This window comes from Onychostoma macrolepis, chromosome 21, assembly GCF_012432095.1.
Source record: "Onychostoma macrolepis isolate SWU-2019 chromosome 21, ASM1243209v1, whole genome shotgun sequence".
Lineage (NCBI taxonomy): Eukaryota > Metazoa > Chordata > Actinopteri > Cypriniformes > Cyprinidae > Onychostoma > Onychostoma macrolepis.
In genome coordinates, this window is record NC_081175.1 from 8,536,020 (window position 1) to 8,555,504 (window position 19,485).

At 41.3% G+C, this 19,485-nt stretch overlaps 2 protein-coding genes across 3 annotated transcripts in view; both read left to right on the forward strand.

Moving 5' to 3' along the window:
* ublcp1 (ubiquitin-like domain containing CTD phosphatase 1) overlaps window positions 1-19,485 on the forward strand; it is a 53,250-nt gene that overhangs the window by 25,953 nt on the left and 7,812 nt on the right. For both annotated transcript variants that reach the window (XM_058758396.1, XM_058758395.1), the window contains exons 7-10: window positions 8,176-8,274; window positions 8,359-8,396; window positions 8,594-8,692; window positions 14,263-14,379. In XM_058758396.1, the coding sequence (XP_058614379.1) occupies window positions 8,176-8,274; window positions 8,359-8,396; window positions 8,594-8,692; window positions 14,263-14,379 (353 nt within the window). The remainder of the gene's footprint in view (window positions 1-8,175; window positions 8,275-8,358; window positions 8,397-8,593; window positions 8,693-14,262; window positions 14,380-19,485) is intronic.
* LOC131528929 (uncharacterized) lies at window positions 6,052-7,932 on the forward strand. Its single transcript, XM_058758397.1, has 2 exons — window positions 6,052-6,667; window positions 6,922-7,932. The coding sequence occupies exons 1-2, from the start codon at window positions 6,420-6,422 to the stop codon at window positions 7,295-7,297; spliced, it is 624 nt and encodes a 207-aa protein (XP_058614380.1). The 5' UTR covers window positions 6,052-6,419; the 3' UTR covers window positions 7,298-7,932.

A 19,485-nucleotide genomic window follows, 5' to 3' on the forward strand; every position in this document is an offset into this window, starting at 1 on the left:
GTGCTGCGTTAACGCGAGACTCTTATCGGGCGATAAAAAAAATATCGCCGTTAATCTATTCTCAAAGTTGGGTTGGGAGCTGGGTCTATACTACGCAAGCTATGATGACTTTCACCTGATATTTTAGCGCGGATGTATACCTAGCAGAATTGCACTGTAGGGGGCGAGAACGAGTCTTCGAACCTGTGTGTATGCGTGCTAACATGGATGCAGCTATGAAGCAGCCGGGTTTGCTTCAGGGAAAATGTATTTTTAAGAAGCTTCCCAATGAAGATTGGCAAGTCATTTCTGTCTCTACGTTACATGGTCACGCTCTCTGTATCGCGCGCACAGCGGAGTTCCGCCCCGGTTCGCACACACACACACGTAAGCGCACACACAAGTAAGCACACTCCCACTCCTATTTGTAAATATTAAGCCGCAAAACGTCTATTTAAATATGACTTCTGCGTGTCTCTGTGTTAATGTATGGCGCAAGGCAGCGCGGGTTTGTTTACTCATACAGAAGCCGGCGTGGCGCTTGCGGTGATATTAACGTCTGTCGTCTCACTAAATGAGGACATAAATACATGAACAACATCTCCAGAACTGCTCTGAGAATCACTTCACGAGCACTCGAGCGTTTCATTTGAGAAAAACTATCCTCATATCATATACACAGAAACGTAAAGGTATTCACGGCAACCCGTCAAAAAAAAAAAAGTTCGGTTTCACTTGAAGACATTGGGCAGAACATAATAGGCTACTACTATTAAAACTATTAAAACCTTATCTTTAAGGAATAATCATACAATGTCTTCAATGTTATTATCAATATTAAATTCTTGATGACTGCTAGTTGTTTACTACTAGTAGTGAACTTATTCTGATCTACTTGGCAGAATTCAAATGAGCCATTTTAATCTAGATTAATCTAGATTAATTCCAAGATTAATCTAGATTAATCTAGATTAAAAAAATTAATCTATGCCCACCACTAATATATATATATATACACACATACACACAGTGGGGCAAAAAAGTATTTAGTCAGCCACCAATTGTGCAAGTTCTCCCACTTAAAAAGATGAAAGAGGCCTGTAATTTTCATCATAGGTATACCTCAACTATGAGAGACAAAATGAAAAAAAAAAAATCCAGAAAATCACATTGTAGGATTTTTAAAGAATTTATTTGCAAATTATGGTGGAAAATAAGTATTTGGTCAATAACAAAATTTCATCTCAATACTTTGTTATATACCCTTTGTTGGCAATGACAGAAGTCAAACGTTTTCTGTAAGTCTTCACAAGGTTTTCACACACTGTTGCTGGTATTTTGGCCCATTCCTCCATGCAGATCTCCTCTAGAGCAGTAATGTTTTGGGGCTGTCGCTGGGCAACACGGACTTTCAACTCCCTCCAAAGATTTTCGATGGGGTTGAGATCTGGAGACTGGCTAGGACACTCCAGGACCTTGAAATGCTTCTTAGGAAGCCACTCCTTCGTTGCCCGGGCGTGTTTGGGATCATTGTCATGCTGAAAGACCCAGCCACGTTTCATCTTCAATGCCCTTGCTGGTGGAAGGAGGTTTTCACTAAAAATCTCACGATACATGGCCCCATTCATTCTTTCGTTTACACGGATCAGTCGTCCTGGTCCCTTTGCAGAAAAACAGCCCCAAAGCATGATGTTTCCAGCCCCATGCTTCACAGTAGGTATGGTGTTCTTTGGATGCAACTCAGCATTCTTTCTCCTCCAAACACGACAAGTTGAGTTTTTACCAAAAAGTTATATTTTGGTTTCATCTGACCATATGACATTCTCCCAATCCTCTTCTGGATCATCCAAATGCTCTCTAGCAAACTTCAGACGGGCCCGGACATGTACTGGCTTAAGCAGGGGGACACGTCTGGCACTGCAGGATTTGAGTCCCTGGCGGCGCAGTGTGTTACTGATGGTAGCCTTTGTTACTTTGGTCCCAGCTCTCTGCAGGTCATTCACTAGGTCCCCCGTGTGGTTCTGGGATTTTTGCTCACAGTTCTTGTGATCATTTTGACCCCACGGGTGAGATCTTATGGAGCCCCAGATTGAGGGAGTTTATCAGTGGTCTTGTATGTCTTCCATTTTCTAATAATTGCTCCCACAGTTGATTTCTTCACACCAAGCTGCTTACCTATTGCAGATTCAGTCTTCCCAGCCTGGTGCAGGTCTACAATTTTGTTTTTGGTGTCCTTTGACAGCTCTTTGGTCTTGGCCATGGTGAAGTTTGGAGTTGGACTGTTTGAGGTTGTGGACAGGTGTCTTTTATAGTGATAACGAGTTCAAACAGATGCCATTAATACAGGTAACGAGTGGAGGACAGAAGAGCCTCTTAAAGAAGAAGTTACAGGTCTGTGAGAGCCAGAAATCTTGCTTGTTTGTAGGTGACCAAATACTTATTTTACAGAGGAATTTACCAATTAATTCTTTAAAAATCCTACAATGTGATTTTCTGGATTTTTTTTTCTTCTCATTTTGTCTCTCATAGTTGAGGTATACCTATGATGAAAATTACAGGCCTCTCTCATCTTTTTAAGTGGGAGAACTTGCACAATTGGTGGCTGACTAAATACTTGTTTTGCCCCACTGTGTGTATGTGTGTGTGTGTGTGTGTATGTATATATATGTATATGTGTGTATATATATACATATATATGTGTGTATATATATATATATATATATATATATATATATATATATATATATATATATATATATATATATATACATATACATACAGTATCTCACAAAAGTGAGTACACCCTTCACATTTCAGCAACCATTCTAGTATATATTCTCAAGGGACAATACTATAGAAATGAGACTTGGATATATTTTAGAGTAGTCAATGTGCAGCTTGTATAGCAGTATAAATTTACTGTCCTCTAAAAATAACTCAACATACAGCCATTATTGTCTAAATAACTGGCAACAAAAATGTGTTCACCCTCAGTGAACATGTCAAAACTGTGTGGGCACCATTGTTATCTAGCACTCCCTTAATCCTCCTGGGCATGGAATTCACCAGAGCTGCACAGGTTGTTGCTGGGATCTTCTTCCACTCCTCCATAATGACATCATGGAGCTGCTGGATGTTAGACACATGGTGCTTCTCCACTTTCCACTCGAGGATGCTCCACAGGTGTTCAATAGGGTTCAGGTCTGGAGACATACTTGGCCACTCCATCACCTTCAATTTCAGCTTCAGTTTCATCAGCAAGGCAGTTGTCATTTTGGCGGTGTGTTTGGGGCCTGAAGGGAGGGCTTCATGTTCTGCTTCAGAATGTCACAGTACATATTGGACTCTGTGTTTCCCTAAATGAACCGCAGCTCCCCAGTACCAGCAGAACTCATGCAGTCCCAGACTATTATGCTACCTCCACCATGCTTGATTGAAGGCAAGACACAATTTTCTTGGTACTCCTCACCAGGGCATCAGCACACATGCTGGACACCATCTGAGCCAAACAAGTTTATCTTAGTCTCATCAGACCACAGGACATGGTTCCAGTAATTCTTGCTCTTGGACAGGTTGTCTTCAGCAAACTGTTTGCGTGCTTTCTTGTTAGCCAGCTTCAGAAGAGGTTTCCTTCTGAGATGACGGCCATGCAAACCGACTTGTTGCAGTGTGCGGCGTATGGTCTGAGCACTGACAAGCTGACTTTCCGCCTCTGCAACCTCTAAAGCAATGCTGGCAGCACTCATGTGTCTGTTTTTTGAAGCCAGCTTCTGCACCTGATGCACAGCACGAGGACCTAACTTCTTTGATCAACCCCTCTGAGATCTGTTCCAAGTGAAAACTGTCTTAGAAAACCTCTGTATGTCACTGGCAACTGTACTGTAACTCAGTTTCAGGGTGTTACCGAACTTCTTATAGCCTCGGCCATCTTTGTGGAGAGCAGTAATTCTAATTCTCAAATCCTCAGAGAGTTCTTTGCCATGAGGTGCCATGTTGAACATCCAGTGGTCCGTATGAGAGAATTGTACCCAAAGCACCAAATTTTAACTGCTCTAATACAAGATACACAAATTTGTATTGTCCTGTCAAACAGACAAAAACATGAACATGATGAATAGGACATGTGGCTTTGCATGATTAAATGATGTATAGCGCTCATCACATTTGTTGCCAGCTATTTTGACAATAATGGCTGTATGTCGAGTTATTTTCAAAGGACAGTAAATGTATACTGTTATACATGCTGCACATTGACTACTCTAAAATATATCCAGTTTTCATTTCTATAGTATTGTCCCTTAAGAAGATATACTAAAATGGTTGCTGAAATGTGAGGGGTGTACTCATTTTTGTGAGATACTAAATATGTATGTATATATATATATATATATATATATATGTATGTATATATATATATATATATGTATATATATATATGTATGTGTATGTGTATGTATGTATATGTGTATATGTATATACTTAATTTCTAGCGATTATCGCCGATTTGATTGCACAGATAATATTTAAACTAAACTGAGCTAGACAATGACATCTCTGAATTCAATAATGAAATGCCTTTAACTGAAAATTGAGTGTTTAATCTTATCATTATACATTACTGACACTCTATCCTCTAATTTGATACTGTTAAGTGCTTTGACACAATCTGTATTGTTAAAAGCGCTATATAAATAAAGGTGACTTGACTTGACTTGATGTGTGAAAATTAAAAAATAAAGAAAACAAGTAGATAGAATTGAACGAATGGGGAACAAGTGTTAGAGGGGTTTTCATAATAAGTAAAAAGAAAACGAATAGAATAGAACAAGAATAGGGAACACTAGTGTTAGAGGGTTTTTTATAATAAATAAAAAGAAAACGAGTAGATAGAATAGAAAAAAGAATAGAGAAAGCTACAGTAGTGTCAGAGAAAACAAGTAGTTAGAGAGCTTTTTTAATAAAAAAGAAAATGAATAGATAGAATTAGTATTAACAAATATGTTAAACTTAAACTTAATATTTTCATGCATTTATGTATTTTGTTATATTGATTTATTTTAGATGCCCACAAAAGTTGCTAGGCACTGCCAAAAAGTAAACCCAATAGCTTGGGTGACACTCTTAGCAAGGAAGTGAGAAAGGTATTAAGGTTTGCAATTGTCAGAATAATAGCTTACCAATATTTCTAAACAGAGAGTCTCCCTTCAAAATGTCACATAAGAGACCATAAGAGGATTCTCCACACAAAATATGTATCCTGATAACAATTTATGTTGGCAAACGGAAGGTATTCATAAATATAGCTGCAAGCAGTAATTGCTGGGGCAAAGCATATCAGAAACAAAGTGACAACCTAAGCATGCATGGCAGGGAACATCAGAACAGTACAATAAAATGCATTTTATGTTTCAACATCTGCTTCTGTCAATTAATCAGCTGTTATAAAAACTTGCTGACAATTGGGCAATCTAGTTTGAAGGATGGTGGTAAAGTATAAAGATTTAAAATTACAATTAATTAGTATTTGCGGGCTGCACTGTGATCTCTAAACAGAGACTTTTAGTATGTCATCAAATGATTCTTGTTTTGAATATGCCTGACTAAATTTTTTTTTTTTAGTATATAGACCCCTTTTTTCTTTGACCTTTCCTTGACCTTTGACCTTATACAGTACTCAGCATGAATGAGTACACCCCTCTGACACTAATCTAATACAGCAATTACTGTTTACTTAAAGAAATAGGGTTCTTTGGAGATATAATGTTCCAGCAAGTACCAAAGTAGCATGTCAAAATGATTCAGGAAAATAAGATTTTCTTATCAAAGTGATAAAATGTTGTGTTGCAAAACTGAGTATACCATCCTATAATCTGTGTGTGTGTTGCAGAGTATATTTTCGGGATACCAGTGTCGGTATCAGGCCCAATACTGAGCTCATGTACTCGTACTTGTACTTGTAAAAACACTCCGATACCAAAGATTGATACCTTGTGATGTCATCGACAGAACTTTCAGAACCCTGCAACAGTGAGCGTATTTGAGGAAATGCTTGCAACTTGGGCAACTCCCAAAAGTTCTGTCCATGTTGTGGCCCGTGACAATGGTAAAGGGCATGGAGGAGGCCAAAGTTTCTAGTCTTCTCTGTGTGGTACATACTCTGCAGCTGACCGTCACAGAGGGTCTGTTATCACAGCACAGTGTTACGGAGGCTGTGGGAGTTGGGCACAAAATAGTTGGCCACTCCAAGATGGCATACTCTCGGTTACAGGATATTCAGACACAGCTCGGTCAACCAGTAAAAAGGCTTCAGAAAGACATGCAGACTCGTTGGAATGACACATTCTTCATGGTGCTGTCTCTAATTGAGCAAAAAAGGGCAATTGGAGTATGTGTCTGAAAACGAGCTCCCTGCCACTTTAACTGCAAACCAGTGGAATCGTATGGGGAAGATGGTAAATGTCTGGGCTCCGTTTGAGGAAATGATGACTCGTCAAGTGAGTTCGTCAGATGCTTTAGCCTCAGATGTAATTCCTGCTGTCACTGTGCTACAAAGACTGTTGCTGAAACAAATGGATGAGGACCATGGAATCAAAACAATGAAGAGCACTTCCCTTGATGCTTTGCAGAGGCGCTTTTTCAACATGGAGCGAAACCCGCTTTACTGCATTGCAAGTTTACTTGATCCAAGGTAATCAATAGGCCTATTTTTGTGATCAATTTTAATTAATTAATTTTTTTTTTTTTTTTGGCTAAAATTATAATTAATTCAATTATAATAGATGAGCTTTAATTAGCTCATAATAATAAAATATAAAAGATTAAATGTTGGGGTGATAGGGAAATAGATTAAAAAATGCAAGAGTAATTTAAATTTCCTCTTCTTACGTATATTTTTTAACTTCACAGAACAAATGCTAATGTCATCCTTGTTTTTTGTTCAAGGTATAAAGATCGATTCTTCTCCGACACAGACACTGCCAGGCAGGCCCAAGAGATGTTGATACTGGAGCTGCAAAAAATGTTTGTGAGAGAGACAGCCACACCTGAGACACATGGTGCACCAGCTGACAAAAGGTCTCACAGCAACAAGCCAGGTAGCAGTCTGGACAGTGTTTTTGAAGAAATTGCAGATGGATGTGCATCTACATCTGAGAGCAGAGCTCCAACAGCCACTACCATACAACTGAAGCATACCTTGGAGAGACCACTGTGCATCGTTCAGAGAAACCTGGGCAGTACTGGGCAGTCAATAATCTGTGATTTCCTGCTCTGGCTCGAATGGCACAAAAATATCTTTCAGCCCCATGCAGCAGTGTAGAAACTAAAAGACTGTTCAGCTCAGTGTCACACATTCTGACTGACAACAGAAGCAGGCTTGTAGCTGAATATGCAGAGATGCTTCTGTTCCTTAAAAAAAAAAAACCCTGCCACTTACTTTTGAAAAATAATCCAAACTGATTGACTGCCTTATGTACTTTTCATCTTGCAAAAATTATTGCAAAAGCAAAAACATGCTGTACAAATGTTCTGAGGAACATCCTTAACTAATGGCTTATGAACACTTACAATTATAGTGTTGCTTACCGTGATTAGACAGTTCACTGTTGTATTTCACTGTACACTTTTGATTGTTACACAACATTGAACATTTACACAGTGTTATGTTATAAACATTTGTTCTTTGAAATTAATTTGCAGCTTTTTGAGAACTTTATGACAGGTTGATAGATATGTTTTTTAATTATTATTATTTTATTATGCCCTTGGTTTGGTTGTGGAAATTATTAGATACTGTGAAAATTGACTGTACTTTGACAACCTTGTGACAAGCCGAAAAAATTTTGAGTTACAGTTGTTCATAATTACAGAGAAGCTGTCCTAAAATTATTACTCTCGCTGTGTCATTACTTGAAAACTGCCACATCCCAAAAACAGGTATTGGTATCAGCAAGTACGTGGACTTTTGGGAGTTGCCCAAGTTGCAAGCATTTCCTCAAATACGCTCACTGTTGCAGGGTTCTGAAAGTTCTGTCGATGACATCACGAGGTATCAATCTTTGAAAAATATATAATAGGAAAAAAAAAAAAAAAAAAACTTGTACTCGATCTTTAAAAAATGGTAGCGGTGCATCCCTAGTATATTGTTAATGTTTCTTTCCCTTTTTTTTTTTTCCCTTTTTTTTTATATAAATGTAGATCATAAGTCATGTGCAGAAACAGGCCAGGAGCTGATGAGACCATACTTGCATGAATTTCTTACATCAGCATATGAGGATTATGATATTGTCATCTGGTGTAAGTATCTATCTAGATGATCACGTTCAATCTTTTTCTGATGCTCAAGAACTCAGATCTTTTTTCCCTTTCATGTCTTTTCAGCTGCAACAAGTATGAAGTGGATTGATGCTAAAATGAAAGTAGGTCCAATTACATATTTTGTTTTACGCATTAATAGTGGAAGACTTTAACCATAATTCATATAAATATTATGATACACTAAAAGGGTTTTTCACTGAAATGTGCAGTGCCTCAAATGTGTCTCAGGTTATTATGGTACTGTTGAGGCCCCCTTTATATTGGATCAGTTTTCTTTTTTTCTTTTTTTTCTTTTTAGGAACTGGGGGTGACGGACAACCCAAACTATAAGATCACCTTCATGTTGGACAGTGCAGCTATGATCACTGTGCACACACCTAAAAGAGGAGTCGTAGAGGTCAGACATATTCTATTAAAAAAAAAAACACATAGTCTCTGCCAAGTCGCATTTAGTTATAGCGTACAAATTGTTTATAAAGTACAGGTTGTTTCAAAGCGTCATCTCATTAATAAACAGGAAAATAACTGTTAATAATATAAAATTCATCAATTATAAAACACATTCAATTTCAACTCTAATCCAGCTCTACAAAGACATCAGTGTCATTATTCAGCTCAATTTAGTTCAATTTTTTAACACTGTCCATGTTGCAGAATTAATCGATTATGAAATGTATTTTAATTGAGCAATAAGCAGCTTTACAGAAGGCAATAGTCTCATCATTCAGTCAGTCATTATAAGTCAGTTCAATGTTAATTTAGTTCAGTTCAATAACAGTGTTAATGTTGTAGAGGTAGTGTCATTATCCAGCTCAATTCAGTTCAAATTTTGTTCTCGTCCGATAGTGGCAGTGCAGTTAAAGGGTTAGTTCACCCCAAAATGAAAATTATGTAATAAATTACTCACCCTCATGTCGTTCCAAACCTGTAAGACCTTCGTTCATCTTCGGAACACAAATTAAGATATTTTTGATGAAATCAGAGTGCTATCTAACCATCCATAGACAGCAACGCAACTGAAATGTTCCCAGGTCCAGAAACGTAGTAAATACATCGGTAAAACAGTCCATCAGTGACATCAGTGGCTCAACTTCAGTTTTGCGACGCTACGAGAATACTTTTTTTTTTTTTTTAAAGAAAACAAAAATAACAATTTACTCAAGCATTCTTCTCCCCCGAGTTACGTCTTCCGCCATTTTGGAGAGTACCCAAGAATGTATTTGACGTAATCAGCGTTGTTTATGGTCGGGGGGAAAGCACACGCATGAACAAAAACTGCGTAATAAGTGTTGTTTACACTTAGGCGAAAGCGTGTGTATGCATTGTGATACTCTCTAAAATGGCAGACGACGTAACTCGGGGGAGAACAATGGTTATTTAGGTTATTTATATAGAGTACATTTTTATGTTTGTTTTCTTTGCGCAAAAAAAAAGTATTCTCGTAGCATCGCAAAACGTCTCAGGTTACATATGTAACCATGGTTCCCTGAGTAGGGAACGAGACACTGCGTCCTCTAGGGGTCGCTATGGGGACGCCGTCAGCGTGACCCGTGTCTGAAGCATATATACAAAAACACCACATGTTGGCCGGCGACAGCCTATGACGTCACTACCGGCACGACCACAGTATAAAGGGGCGCCGGGAAGATACGTCATTCACTTCTTCGTCTGAAGCTTGCGTCCGAAGCATGGCAACGAACCTAGAGGACGCAGTGTCTCGTTCCCTACTCAGGGAACCATGGTTACATATGTAATCTGAGACGTTCCCTTTCGAGGGAACTTCGAACTGCGTCCTCTAGGGGTCGCTATGGGGAACGGAATACCCACGCCACCATGCTGAGGGGAGTGCGAGCCAAGCACAAAAAGGCGAGCACTAAGTACCAACTCTACCCGGCTAAGGGAGATGCCCCTGGGACGGTTCGACGGCTGTCAGTGACATTATCCCCTTCGGCCAAAAACCTGAGCTGCATACCCCAGAACTTACCTGTTAGGGGCCGGGCCTCCTGGACCCAGGGTAGAGCTCAAAGGCTTGGAATCAGATTAGCAGAGATTCCTTTAAGGGGATACGACCAAGCGCCTAGGATAGTAACTAGGCCTTGGCCTGTCACCCAGGGGCTACTGCTTGCTCTGCATGAGCTCGCTGAAGGAATTGTCTCAACAGATCCTTGGTAGCAACACCCTGTTCAAGTCAGTATCACTGGGGATACATAGGTAGAGTGGGGCCCAAGGTGAAAACCGGGACCTGACCGACTCAAAGAAAGGGCACGAAGCCGCAGCGCGTAACCCATACCATACAGGATTTTAGAAAGATCGCAAAACACTTGGTGTGCTATCTTACCACAACGTGGCTTTCAGAAAGTGCACAGAGACTAGCGTGCGCACTCACCATAACATGGATTTGAAACACCGTTCTGGAGAGCGGAGAACCCAACTCTCAGCATGAGAGGGAACTCAGACGCTCAGAAGGGAGCGGCGTGCTCATAGGTGACCCTCATTGTGAGGGGAGCAACGTCAGCTCGACCCACAAGGAGAGCATATGGGACACAGAGCTCTAGGGGAGCGGAGAACCCACCTCTCAGCATGAGGGGGAACCTAGACGCTCAGAAGGGAGCGGCATGCTCATAGGTGACCCTCTATGGCGAGGGGAGCAATGCTAGCTCGACCAACAGACATAGCTCTGGAGAGCGGAGAACCCAACTCTCAGCATGATAGGGAACTCAGACGCTCAGAAGGGAGCGGCATGCTCATAGGTGACCCTCTATGATGAGGAGCAACGCCAGCTCGACCAACAAGGAGAGCATAGGGTCAGGGTCACAGAGCTCTGAGGGAGCGGAGAACCCAACTCTCAGCATGAGAGGGATCTCAGACACTCAGATGGGAGTGGCATGCTCATAGGTGACCCTCAATGGTGAGGGGAGCAACGCCAGCTCGACCAACAGGACAGCATAGGGCTGAATGACAGAACTCCGGAGAGCGGAGAGAAACAAACTCTCAGTACGAGAGGGAACTCAGATGCTCGGAAGGGAGCAGCATGCTCATAGGTGACCCTCTATGGTGAGGGGAGCAATGCTAGATCGACCACTGACTCACAGAACTCTGGGAAGCGGAGAGCTCAGCTCTCAGAATGAGAAGGAACTCAGACACTCAGAAGGGAGCGGCATGCTCATAGGTGACCCTCTATGATGAGGGGAGCAATGCTAGCTCGACCAATAACATAGCTCTGGAGAGCGGAGAACTCAACTCTCAGCATGAGCGGAATCTCAGATGCTCAGATGGGAGCAGCATGCTCATAGGTGACCCTCAAAGGTGAGGGGAGCAATGCCAGCTCGACCAACAAGGAGAGCAAAGGGCTGAATGACAGAACTCTGGAAAGCGACCACTGGCCTAAAAACCGGTAAGCCCTCCAGAGAAGCTGCCACACAAAACTTCTGGGCTCTATACTTAAACCCTAGCAGGAGACGCACACTCTAGGCAAGGGCTCAGGAGATTGCTACTTAAAAACCCTCGGAAGGGGAGCAGTCTCTAAGCTAATACATAGATATCCTCAGATAGCCCTGCACCTTCTCAACCAAAGAAACTGAAGTAAAAAGACCCGCAGGTCCTGTAACTGCAGTGTTGCAAGTATGGAACACATAAATACCAGTAAAACTGGATCGTACTCACCCATCCATGGTTCCTGCGCATGAGATCAGTCCCGGAGGCGAAATCCGAAGAGTCCAGACCATCAGTAAGGTAGTTTCTATGAAACATAGAACTTAACCAAAACATCATACGTCCAGCATAGAGACTGCAATGATTTTAAAGCGCAGGTTTCTATCTTGGTCCCCACCCAACCTCGGTCAGGTAGAATAAAACGGTGGTTGCAGGGGAATTAAAGAGGGGAAAATAAGGGAAGATGACAGGCCCCCCGAGGAAAGGGAGTAGATGTTCAATTCTTACTCTGGTCCGGACGGGAGCGTTGAGAACGCTTCGTCTGGATCACCTCTTGCCTACCTCTCTTTGACCCGCGCCTCCCTCTAGCCCTACCCGCAGGCGGGGGAGGGGCACGAGTCGTGACACTAGCCTTCTGTGCCCATCTCTGATCCCCAGATGGAGATGGGCCAGGACCCCTGCGTTGTTCAGGCTCAGACCTGGACCTTCTTGGAATGAAGGTTTTGAAGGCCGCTGAGTGCGCCTTCGCCTCCCTAAATTTCTCGACCACCGTCTTGACGGAGGTACCGAAAAGCTCGGAAGGCGAGACTGGAGCATCGAGAAGAAAGCCCTTCTCTTTCTTCCCAACATCTGCCAGATTCACCCACAGATATCTCTCCGTTACCACCATGGCCGCCATAGACCTGCCCATAGCAGTGGCGGCCTGCTTAGTAGCACGGAGAGCCAAATCCGTGGTGCGGCGCAGCTCAGCTACTTCATCAGGTGACAAGCCCTGACCCTTATCCAGGTCCTTCAGCAGATCAGCCTGGTATGCCTGAAGCACCGCCATCGTGTGCAACGAAGCAACAGCCTGACCTGCTGCTGCGTATGCCCTGCCATTTAAGCAAGATGTTTCCTGAAGGGGCTTAGATGGCAAGGATGGAGCCTTGAGAGAGGATGTCTCGCCCACAGAGAGATAGCTGGCCAGCGTCTCTTCCACAGGGGGCATCCCCACATAGCCGTTTTCACGCATCCCCTCAATGTTAGCATAACTGGTATGCTGAAACCTACGAATGCGAGAGGAAAACGGCTTTTTCCATTCCCTCTCAACCTCTGCATGGAGATCAGGAAGAAATGGAAGGCTCACTCGAGCTGGGGGGCTATGGCCAGAAAGATAACGCTCATCGAGACGAACCCGCGGCGCCACCATCTTGGCCCGCTTCCACGGCAAGTCAAGCCTCGCCGTGGCGCGTTCCATAACCTCCAACAGTTCGTCATACGCAGGGCAGGAGGATTGAGAGGGCTCAGTCTCAACTTCTTCGCCCTCAGACATCTCCTGCTCTTCCTGGGCATAACCCAGCAGAGCACTAGCCGCTGGATCAGATGATGTCAGTTTAGAGATCCCATCATCGTCATCCAGCGACTCACTCTCGTTCGCGGCCGACTAGCACGAGAAGGAAAGCCCCCTCTCTAACTCACGAGCCAGCTCCGCCTGCGAGCCCCACGAGCTCATTATCCTCCGTGCCTCAGCAGCAGTGGGTCTTGAGCCGTGGGAAGCAGACGGCTGTCCCTCCTTCCTCGAAAAGAGAGACAGACGAGAGCAGAGCTTTCTCATAGAAAAAAGCTCACAGTGCACGCAGATTGCCCCCTCGAGCACATTGCATGCGTGCTCCTCGCCCAAACAAAAGATGCAAAGATTGTGTGTGTCATCAGGTGTCAAATAACGAGGACACGGATGAACACATCTCTTAAACGCCTTGCTAGTGCTCGCCATAGTAGGAAATCGTTTCTTACCTGTAGAATACATGCTTCAAACAAAACAGTCACTGAAGACGAAGAAGAGAATGACGTATTTTCCCGGCGCCCCTTTATATTGTGGTCGTGCCGGTAGTGACGTCATAGGCTGTCGCCGGCCAACATGTGGTGTTTTTGTATATATGCTTCAGACACGGGTCACGCTGACGGCGTCCCCCATAGCGACCCCTAGAGGACGCAGTTCGAAGTTCCCTCGAAAGGGAACTAAAGTTGAGCCACTGATGTCACATGGACTGTTTTACCAATGTATTTACTATCTTTCTGGATCTGGGAACATTTCAGTTGTGTTGCTGTCTATGGAGGGTCAGATAGCGCTCCGATTTCATCAAAAATATCTTAATTTCTGTTCTGAAGATGAACGAAGGTCTTACAGGTTTGGAACGACATGAGGGTGAGTAATTAATGACATAATTTTCATTTTGGGGTGAACTAACCCTTTAAATCAATAGTAGAAATTAATATTAATTGTCTTTTAAACCCCAGTGTCCCATTAGTGCATAATGTGTATTTATAATGTTTCAGGTGAAGCCTTTAGGAGTCATATGGGGTAAATATAGTGAGTTCTACAACAGGAAGAACACAATTATGTTTGATGACATCGGAAGAAACTTTCTCATGAATCCACAGAATGGACTGAAGGTATGCTAGAGTCGATGTTTACACTTAATTTCTGATTTAATAGGTAATTAATTGGGAATCTTTTGGTGCCTCATGATCCAATCTGATTCTGGGAATCACAATCCAATTTTAAATGGATTCTTAAAGCTGCAGTCTGTAAGTTTTGCTTCTTTGTCACCATCTCTGTTTGAAACCTGCAATTGCAGTTATTTGCGGAATTATCATCTTTGCGTGGGTTGTGCACCGCATGGCTCCCAGCACGGATGAATCTAATGTTTTGAGGGGTATCTGTAATCAGATGCACATGCAAAACTGGAATGTATTCTAATTTCAGTCACGTGTTTCATAAACAAATAATCCTTTATGGATTACCTACAATCCAGCATCAAATTAAGTTTAATTATTCTAGCTGCTTTGAGAAAAGTCTATTAATGATCTGCCACCTGCAGCATCCTCACATGTGTTATAGCCTACTAGCCGGGACGCTGCCTTTGTTTGCAGACGCGATATAATGATGAGGCGGCATGCTCGAATTTCCCATGAATTCCTACCAGTACTACTCAAATTAGAAAACATTATAAACTTACCGTTGTGAATTGGGCTAAGGTAAGGAGATAGTTTTGAACACTGGCTGGTTACGTACTTGCTCAAAAATTTATTTCGGATCATTTTAACCAAAATAAAGTTAAGGACTGCAGCTTTTATAAACTTTTATTTATTTTTAAATTTTTTTTTAATTTACCACTTAGGCATGTTGACAATAATTTATATCTTCAACATTAGTTCGTTTTGCAACAAACACAGTGTAATTTTTGGCAATCGAGATCTGGCAGTAACAGCGCATTTTTCCGCTGGTGAGCGCTTCACTGACAGCTTACCTCGCGCATGAAATCAGCAGGGTGCCAGCAAACCACCTGAATACGTGCAACAACATAGCGGAGGCGCCAAAGCTGCAGAAAATCTGCTTTCCGGGAAGCTTCTGAATCTGACTTAGATTTACAGAAAATTACCGTTGTTTGTCTAATAAATAATTTTACGTACTTACTCCCAACACTTTATTAAGCTGTAAGTTACATCTCATACTCATATGACAAGGGTGTAACGATCAGCCTAACAGGCTGGGTTACAAAGTTTAAAATGGGGTCAGATTTTACTGTGTGAGAGATTAGTGGGTGTTAAAAGAATGACATAATCTATGGAAGCAGAATAATGACAATAGTTTTTGAAACATAAAGCATGCTGAATTCCACAAATCGAAAAAAAAAAGATGCATTGCAATTAACAGTGCTTGCATTTTTAGGTCCTGAAATTTAACATATTTATTTATTTAAGCTGTGAAAATTTCAATTCAAAATATTTCACACACACTTTCATAATTAAAAATTCAATAATTAATATTCACCTTCCAGAATTCACTTCCAAAATATTCAATCTGTTTAAAAATACTATGCATAATATTCGACAGGCAAATTCCGGTCATTTTATTTCACTTTCCAAATTCGCTGCCACAAATTCAGTGGTTAAAATTCGGCAGAAAATTCAGTATTGCACATCCGGGATCCGCAGGAATAGCAGTAGAGCACCGATGCATGATCTCCAGCTGCTGTCAGCCGCTCACCAGCAGGTGGTGCACGCAGCTGTTGATGAAGGCCATATGTGGATCAAGTCATTCATTTACAAAAACTGATTTGCAGAAATGGAGCAAGTGCTAAGTAGAAGTTTTGATTATCGGGGCCAGTATAAACATGTGGAAACGCTGATTGTGTGTATGTTTAATTCAACATCTTCGCTGTTTCCTGTAGCCTACATGCAAGCTGCTTTCTCTACCACAAAGGAGATTATAATGCTCTTTTACCCAACGCTGAAGCACAGAACTAACATTACCTCTGAGGAAGACATATATTGATTTCGGTTGCTTAGTTTCTGTAACTTTGTATCATGGCTTGTGTGACGCTGTGCTGTAATACTGGGGTTCCCCTCATACGTCACACTCCAGGATTCCCCAACGGCGCGTAACGAAGTAAGGAATCCTGGAGTGTGACATATGAGGGGAACCCCAGTATTACAGCACAGCGTCATACAAAACATGATACAAAGTTACAGAAACTAAGCAACCAAAAGCAATATTCCTCAGATGTAATGTTAGTTCTGTACTTCAGCGTTGGGTAAAAGAGCATTATGATCTCCTTTGTGGTAGAGAAAGCAGCTTGCATGTAGGCTACGGGAAACAGCAAAGATGTTGAATTAAACATACACACAATCAGCGTTTCCACATGTTTATACTGGCCCCGATAATCAAAACTTGCTCCATTTCTGCAAATCAGTTTTTGTAAATGAATGACTTGATCCACATATGGCCTTCATCAACAGCTGCGTGCACCACCTGCTGGTGAGCGGCTGACAGCAGCTGGAGATCATGCATCGGTGCTCTACTGCTATTCCTGCGGATCCCGGATGTGCAATGCTGAATTTTCTGCCGAATTTTAACCACTGAATTTGTGGCAGCGAATTTGGAAAGTGAAATAAAATTACCGAAATTTGCCTGTCGAATATTATGCATCGTATTTTTAAACAGATTGAATATTTTGGAAGTGAATTCTGGAAGGTGAATATGAATTATTTTAATTTTTAATTATGAAAATGTATGTGAAATATTTTGAATTGAAATATTCACAGCTTAAATAAATAACTATGTTAAATTTCAGGACCTAAAAATGCAAGCCTTGGAAATACAAGGCATTAAAATGCAAGCACTGTTAATTGCAATGCATCTTTTTTTCGATTTGTGCAATTCAGCATGCTTTGTTTCAAAAACTATTGTAATTATTCTGCTTCCATAATAATCCAATAAATACGTTTAGAGCGGTGTATTTACAAAGTTCACGGGACTTCAAAACAACACAATAAAACCAGGACAACTCAGTCTGTTAAAAGCATACAGTTCACTGCACCATACCCTAAAAACAGTCCAAGAATTCTAGAGTGCTGAAAAAGTCCCAAAGTGAGTCCCACCGGTGTATACACAATCCAAAGTGAGGATAATCCACAAATTTGCAAGAAAATCTGGAAAGGTAAATCCACAGAAAGGAAACTCCACAATCCAGGTGTGTTTGATAGCTGTTAGTGCCTGCCTTGTGTTTGGCATGCTCCATTCTTTATACAGTTCCTGCTTCCTGTCATTTGACTGGTCATACACACTAAAATGTTAAGAGGAATAAAATGAACTTAAGAAAACATGTAAACCAGTTAAAACTCTATTATAAATAAAATTGTTGCAATAAATAGAGCGGTAAAACATGTCTCTTATGTGAAAGTGTCACAAGGGATCAACTTATAATCATGTTTATATTAATTAACCCGCGAGTTCATTCTCTCAGATAGCCTGGGAGATTCCCCTTTCTGTAAAACATATTTTATTGGACTGTCCAGCTTTTAATGTATGTAGAAAACTGTTTTATGAAGTGAAATCACTTGATGCTGACATGGCATTAAATAAAAATACTATGACTACTCAGATGGCCTGGGTACTATGCGGAGCTTTCAAGCTTATATGGAATACATATACGGGTGTATATATATATATATATATATATATATATATAATATAATATAATATAATATAATATAATATAATATATATATATATATATATATATATATATATATATATATATATATATATATATATATATATATATATATATATAATATATTAATGCCTTATTCTACGTGACCTTATTCTACATCCCTAATCCTACCTAAACTTAACAACTACCTTACTAACTATTAATAAGCAGCAAATTAGAAATGTACTGAGGGAAAAGTCATAGTTAATAGTGAATAAGTGTTCCCTATTCTAAAGTGTTACCATATACAGTGGGGCAAAAAAGTATTTAGTCAGCCACAAATTGTGCAAGTTCTCCCACTTAAAAAGATGAGAGAGGCCTGTAATTTTCATCATAGGTATACCTCAACTATGAGAGACAAAATGAGAAAAAAAAATCCAGAAAATCACATTGTAGGATTTTTAAAGAATTTATTTGCAAATTATGGTGGAAAATAAGTATTTGGTCAATAACAAAATTTCACCTCAATACTTTGTTATATACCCTTTGTTGGCAATGACAGAGGTCAAACGTTTTCTGTAAGTCTTCACAAGGTTTTCACACACTGTTACTGGTATTTTGGCCCATTCCTCCATGCAGATCTCCTCTAGAGCAGTAATGTTTTGGGGCTGTCACTGGGCAACACGGACTTTCAACTTTTCGAAGGGGTTGAGATCTGGAGACTGGCTAGGCCACTCCAGGACCTTGAAATGCTTCTTACGAAGCCACTCCTTCGTTGCCCGGGCGGTGTGTTTGGGATCATTGTCATGCTGAAAGACCCAGCCACGTTTCATCTTCAATGCCCTTGCTGGTGGAAGGAGGTTTTCACTAAAAATCTCACGATACATGGCCCCATTCATTCTTTCGTTTACACAGATCAGTCGTCCTGGTCCCTTTGCAGAAAAACAGCCCCAAAGCATGATGTTTCCAGCCCCATGCTTCACAGTAGGTATGCTGTTCTTTGGATGCAACTCAGCATTCTTTCTCCTCCAAACACGACAAGTTGAGTTTTTACCAAAAAGTAAGAACTCAACTTGCAATCCTCTTCTGGATCATCCAAATGCTCTCTAGCAAACTTCAGACGGGCCCGGACATGTACTGGCTTAAGCAGGGGGACACGTCTGGCACTGCAGGATTTGAGTCCCTGGCAGCGCAGTGTGTTACTGATGGTAGCCTTTGTTACTTTGGTCCCAGCTCTCTGCAGGTCATTCACTAGGTCCCCCGTGTGGTTCTGGGATTTTTGCTCACAGTTCTTGTGATCATTTTGACCCCACGGGTTGAGATCTTGCATGGAGCCCCAGATCGAGGTAGAATATCAGTGGTCTTGTACGTCTTCCATTTTCTAATAATTGCTCCCACAGTTGATTTCTTCACACCAAGCTGCTTACCTATTGCAGATTCAGTCTTCCCAGCCTGGTGCAGGTCTACAAGTTTGTTTCTGGTGTCCTTTGACAGCTCTTTGGTCTTGGCAATGGTGGAGTTTGGAGTTGGACTGTTTGAGGTTGTGGACAGGTGTCTTTTA